Source organism: Pelophylax lessonae, assembly GCF_965119305.1.
Source record: "Pelophylax lessonae genome assembly, chromosome: 7".
NCBI lineage: Eukaryota > Metazoa > Chordata > Amphibia > Anura > Ranidae > Pelophylax > Pelophylax lessonae.
The window spans coordinates 201,757,243-201,763,301 of NC_138774.1; the positions used below are offsets into that span (position 1 = coordinate 201,757,243).

General features: G+C 44.9%; 1 protein-coding gene across 1 annotated transcript; it reads right to left on the reverse strand.

The window, feature by feature from the left end:
- Nucleotides 1–1,318: 1,318 nt before the first annotated feature.
- Nucleotides 1,319–2,266, reverse strand: LOC309559968 (olfactory receptor 5V1-like; the record flags this gene model as incomplete). Its single annotated transcript, XM_082263446.1, has 1 exon — nucleotides 1,319–2,266. The coding sequence occupies one exon, from the start codon at nucleotides 2,264–2,266 to the stop codon at nucleotides 1,319–1,321; it is 948 nt and encodes a 315-aa protein (XP_082119572.1).
- Nucleotides 2,267–6,059: the final 3,793 nt, after the last annotated feature.

The window sequence follows — 6,059 nt, forward strand, 5'->3', positions numbered from 1 at the left end:
CATCAAACGATGTGACATCCTTTCCTTCCTAACACATTACCCAGTCCATACCAGTATAGATCCTAACACATTACCCAGTCCAAACCAGTATAGATCCTAACACATTACCCAGTCCAAAACCAGTATAGGTCCTAACACATTACCCAGTCCATACCAGTATAGATCCTAACATTACCCAGTCCATATCAGTATAGACATCCAGCATGATGTTTTTGAGATCTGTTGTGTTTTCAGTGATCCTTTAATTTTTCTTTGAGCAGTGTATAAGGAATAGTACTCATTGTAGTACATATATCAGTGTTATAGATACTAGCACTCAGTTTACAGAGATCACAGATCAGTGTTATATATAGGGAATAGCACTTAGTGAGTGATACTCCCTATATATATAACACATATCTGTACACTGAGTGCTTTTCCCATAATACTGACATCTAAACACTTTGGTGGGAAGAATGTTCCTTATATTGGTGGTCACTGAGAAAAATGTCTCCTTACATTGGTGATCAGTGGGAAGAATGCTCCTTACATTGGTGGTCAGTGAGAAGAATGTCGCTTACATTGGTGGTAAGTGGGAAGAATGTCCCTTACATTGGTGGTCAGTGGAAGAGCGCTTCTTACTTTGGTGGTCAGTGGGAAGAATGTCCCTTAAAATGGTGGTTGATGGGAGGAATGGCCCCCTTACATTGGTGATCAGTGAAGAAAATGCTCCTTACATTGGTGGTCAGTAGGAAGAATGCCCCTTACAATGGTGGTCAATGGGTGGAATGGCCCCCTTACATTGGTGGTCAGTGAAAATTATATAAAGTAAATAAAAATTGTTAAAAAAAGGTTGGAAAGCCCATCCAGGTAGAGTGCTATGTAGGATGAGCACATGTATGTAAACAATAATGGCGGCACATATGTATGGTATCATCGGGAACGTCGGAGTGAGAGCAATTCTAGGGCCATAATTTTGTAACATGCTGATCAGAGCTTTTTATTGTTTATTTTTTGTATCTTTTTTTATTAAACTGTTCAGCTAAAAAGACATTTGTTGCACCTGTTATATTGTGTTAATTCATGAAAAACCTTCATTTTGGAAATGTACCATTGTTTCACTTTATTTGATGTAAGTTTATTTTTTATTTTTTCTATAATAAATATTTATTTTGAACATAGTGTCGAGAAATTCTGTGACGAACAAATGTAATGTAGGCGGGGCTTTGTGTGGGTGTGGCTTGAGTGTAGGCGGGGACACAGGGGGCCCATGATCTCTTATTGCCCGGGGGCCCCATGAGTTGTCAGTCCGCCCCTGTAGGTACAGTAAGACATCACCTTATTTTATTCTCTTGTTCCCCAAAGCCTTCTTCAGGGCCTGTTTTACATCCCTGTTCCTCAAACTGTAAATAATAGGGTTCAACATGGGGGTCATAATCGTATAAAGTACTGCCACCACTTTGACATCCTTGTCCATGGCGTACGTTGAAGATGGCCAAATATAGCTAAAGATGCCGCTACCGTAATAGAGTGCCACCACTGTGAAGTGAGAGGCACAAGTGGAGAAGGTTTTAAGACGTCCTTTACTGGTGCTAATTTTCGAAACTGCTGCAATAATGCGAACGTAGCTCACCAGAATAAAAGTCAATGGCCCCATACCTGCTAAAACTACCACTAATAAAAACACAGCCTCCCCAAGCCGCGTGTCAGAACAAGACAATTTGAAGAGAGGAGTGACGTCACAGAAGAAGTGGTCCACTTTATTGGGACCACAGAAGTCAAGGTGTAAGATAGAGATGGCCTGAGTCAGCGAGTTTACAAAGCCACAGGCCCAGCAGGCAATGACCATCCGGATGCGGACCTCCTTGTTTATGATAAGCATGTAGTTGAGAGGAAAGCAGATAGCCACATATCGGTCATAAGCCATGACTGCTAGAAGATAACATTCAGCTACCACAAAGAATTGGAAGAACGAGAGCTGAGTGACACAGTCAGAGAAGGAGATAGTCTTCTGGGCAGTGGCTAAAATAAAGAGAAGTTTGGGAACAGTAACAGAAGAAAAGATGATGTCAATGATGGACAGGTTGGCTAAAAAGAAGTACATTGGTGTGTGTAGTCGTTGGCTGGAGGAGATGATAGAAAGGATGAGTATATTACCAATGACAGTGATGAGATAGATGCAGAGGAAGACCAGGAAGAGACAAAGCTGAGGTTCTGTATCTTCTGATAAGCCAACAACCAAAAAGACAGACACCAACGTTTGGTTTTTCTGGTCAGCCTTTTCCATAGATCACCATCTATCTGAGGAACAACAGAAAGGCATGAAAGTACTGTTTTTTGTCAGGACCGTTTTATAGTATCAGCAGACAAAGCTTATTGATCATTCTATTTTCAGAACTTTTAAAACCACCCCAAAGCTTATTTCTAAGCTAGCCCTTAACTTGATCTTAACACGTACTGTATATAAACTCTTAAAATGCTCCTTTAAATCTAGCTCCTCAGCATACTGCGTTCACACGGCATTTTTGATTCCAGAATCACAGCAAAACGCAGGATGCGTTTGTGATGCCGTTATTTCTTAATGGCACCCCAAACAGGATGGGATTCTGCTGCGATTGTTGCATGACAAATCATGCTGCAATCGCGCAAACCAAATGCCTAAACGCGTGCCGCTCATGAAAATTTCCCGAATTTCTTTTGGGCAACATTTGTTGCGCTACTTATTTTGCAATTCAAAACACCTGTATGAACAGCGCCTTAGAGGAAATCCTGGAGGAAACATTGAAACCACCATTACTCACCTTTTCTTCTTAAAAACATGCTGACTGCTGGTTATTCATAAATATAGCGCTACACACAAGGGCTGTTGGTAGTAGTTTGAAACATCCCTAACAGTACAGAGGCTGCCAGTCACCCAAGCACAAGTCTATACATGGTTCTGATGAGTTAGTCTAGCGGTTGTCTTTTTTAGGTTTATTGCTTAAAGAACTTTAACAGGAGAGGGGATCAGTCGCCCTGGGACGACTTGAAAATGCTGAGTAACGCTGAGTAACACTAGTCACGGCTAGGCCGCTACTTCACTTTGCCCTTAGCTGTGAAGTATAAGTGAATGAGCTTTCTGAGGTAATCTGTACTGTACTGCAGAACAATCTTTAAGGCCCTTCCTGCCATCCCCTTTGTTCCTATTCTTCAGGGTCAACTACACGCACCCCCTTTACTGATAAACTTCCTGTGTGAGCTAGCTCCTTGATCCCCTGACTTCTCTGGAGTGGTCCCCTCTCCTAAGCAGTCCCTTAGGCAGAACTCCTGGTACTCACAATACTGTTTTTCCCAACAGTCTCTGCCAGAAGCTCCCTTGTCAGCGCTCTGGATCCTCTGCAGATCGGCTCCACACACCTGGTTCACTAGGCCGACCGCCTGATCCACCTTCCTCAAACCTACAGGAGGAGAGACAGCCGTCCACCTCCTCCTGTGACTTTGCTCCCGCCAAAAGACACCCTGCCTCATGTGCTCCCCGCTTTTATCATCAATCCCGTGATGCACCTCTCCAGATGCCAACCCACTGGGACAGTACATAAGATTGTGTATCACTGGCCAGGTTTCCTACACTGTCCTACAGGCCTCCCCATTGGGTACAGCGGGGACACTCCCTCAGACCAGATGAATACACATTGAGCACAGAGAGCAGGCCTAACTAAAGATCAGGCTCCCCTGATAAGCAGCAGGAGCATTAGATGCTTTTACCTAGCACCTATGTAGGAGGGTGCTACAAATACATTTATAAATATTAAGGCTGGCCATTTTGAGTCTTAAGCTCTGGAAGCTTTTTCCAGAGGCAAGGGGAAGCAATCAAACTTCCAGCCTGTGAAACCCCTGAGCAAACCAGGCCAACCAATTCCTGTTCCCTTGATTACAGAAGTAGCCAACAGCTACATTTACCTTGCATCCTATGCTACACCAGCAATAAGACTGTAGCATGGTCGCACGGCTGGTATTGTTCAAACTGTATTTGTTATTAAAGTTCTGAAAAGACAGTGACTTTGAATTATGGGAAATGTAGTTCCAGAAGGAGTCAGGACCATAGACTTCTATGTATAGGGACTCTTCTCCCAGGGAACAATGTGACCCACGGAGCCTGCTGGGAGTGTCTTTATAAAGGGGGGCGGGATCCATTTTCGTTTTCTTGCCTCGAGGACTGCGCGCTGAAAAGAAGGGGAAGAGCTGCTGCGGATCGCAGAGGAGTATGCTAAAGGCCTAGTGACGGACACCGGAGCTGAGGCGGGCGGTGTGTGTGTGGAGGAACCTCGGTATTGTGACCGAGCGGAAGGATGTCTGACATTCAGAGAGAGTCACTGAGCAGAGCTGGGCCTGGCTGCAGTGGGGAGCGGAGTGCCCGGTATTGGGTGAGAGACATCCAGCATCTACATTAACAGTTATATCTGTCACACCCCTAGACTGAGCCAGGGCAGGATTGCTGAACTGTTTGGATAGCAGGGCCATACTGACTGATAGTATTACCACTGGACACTGCCATTACACTTAGTGCAAAGTGGATGAACTAGGCCTTAGGCCCTTTCCAGTACTAGGCTGTCCGCCTGATGAGAAGCAACCAGACCAGTATCGCATTCATCCTTGTGGATTACAATTACTGACTACTTTGGGGATTATAACTACCAATTACCTTTATTTGGATTACAATTACTTTCCTTGGATTGACTGAGTATTCCTTGCCAGTGAAGACTAGTGAGGCCTCACTCTCCAGGAGACTGTTGCAGTTCAGTATAAAGGGAGCCCCCATTAAGTACAGAGTGCACTCTGATATTCAGGTAGTATAGTTATACTGTTCATTTTACAGTTATTTTATAAGTGTGGTTAACCTTAATTTGCGGTCACTCTCTAATCACTAAAACCTAAATGTGTCTTCATTGTTACTGAACACAATTCTCTAGCATATATATGTATGTACTTATATTATATATGTGTGGCTTGTGTTCCAGATCCTGAGTGCTGAACCATACTCAAATCTCTGGTTTGGGGCTTAGGATCTACATTATTGGCATGTGCTGCATTATTTCTGATTCTGTTTGTATACCCTTTTAATTCAAATCCAAAAGCAGTAAACATGTTATTTCACTGCAAAACTGGTGGTCTAAATCATTTAATATGACCGAACCAATAGTGTCAGTTGGGTTGGAGCAGGCTCAGGGTGAAAGAAGTGAAGAGGATATGCTCGCATTATGCCACTCCCCTGGGAGCAGGGCTACATTTGGGGGCTCGTCCGGGATATCCAGTGCCACTTCTGGCCTGAATGCCCCTCCCAGAGGGCCAGTAGCCGGAGAAGCAATGAACCCTGCCCTTGCCCAGTCCTGGGCACTTTATCAAGGGGCCAGTCTGTACCAAAGTGTGGTCCTGGAAGTCGCAGGAAACGATCATACAGAGACTGAGATCAGACGGTGGATGTGGGCCCTAACACTGCTTACATCCTGGATGCTCGGGTTGCTTACGCCTTGGATATCGTGCAAGTGTTGGTGGAATGGAAGGGAGAAGTGCCCGATATATTCCAAACAGACAGGGTGATGCTGGATGAGAATGTCCTGACTAAAGTTTTCTCCTCTTTGAAGAGGACTGCATAGGGAAATCCCCTTCCCCTCCAGGAAGCCCCCGCCCAGGGCCCAGCTCCATGAGCAAGGACGGAGACAAAGCCACCATACCTCCCGTTTCTTTTTACGCTGACATGAGTCGGTTGGTGGATAGCCTGGTTCTGAATGGGGTAAGTGGAGCTGCACGAAATTACCGCAAGTTGCGTTTCTTTTCTGGGCAGTTCCCAAACCCCCACCGGCGAGGAGAACTTCGAGAGTTGGATGACTCAGGCTACCCAGGCTGTGAATGAATGGTGTTTCGCCGAGTCTGTGAAGAGCCAGAGGTTAAGTGAGAGCTTGAGAGGCCCTGCAGTAGAAGTGATGCGAAATCTACAGATGGGAAACAAAAACTGCACAGCTGACGATTATCTGAAAGCCCTTTTTGATGTGTTTGAGCGCGTGGAGAAGACCACTGATCTACTCTATAAGTTCAACCACATG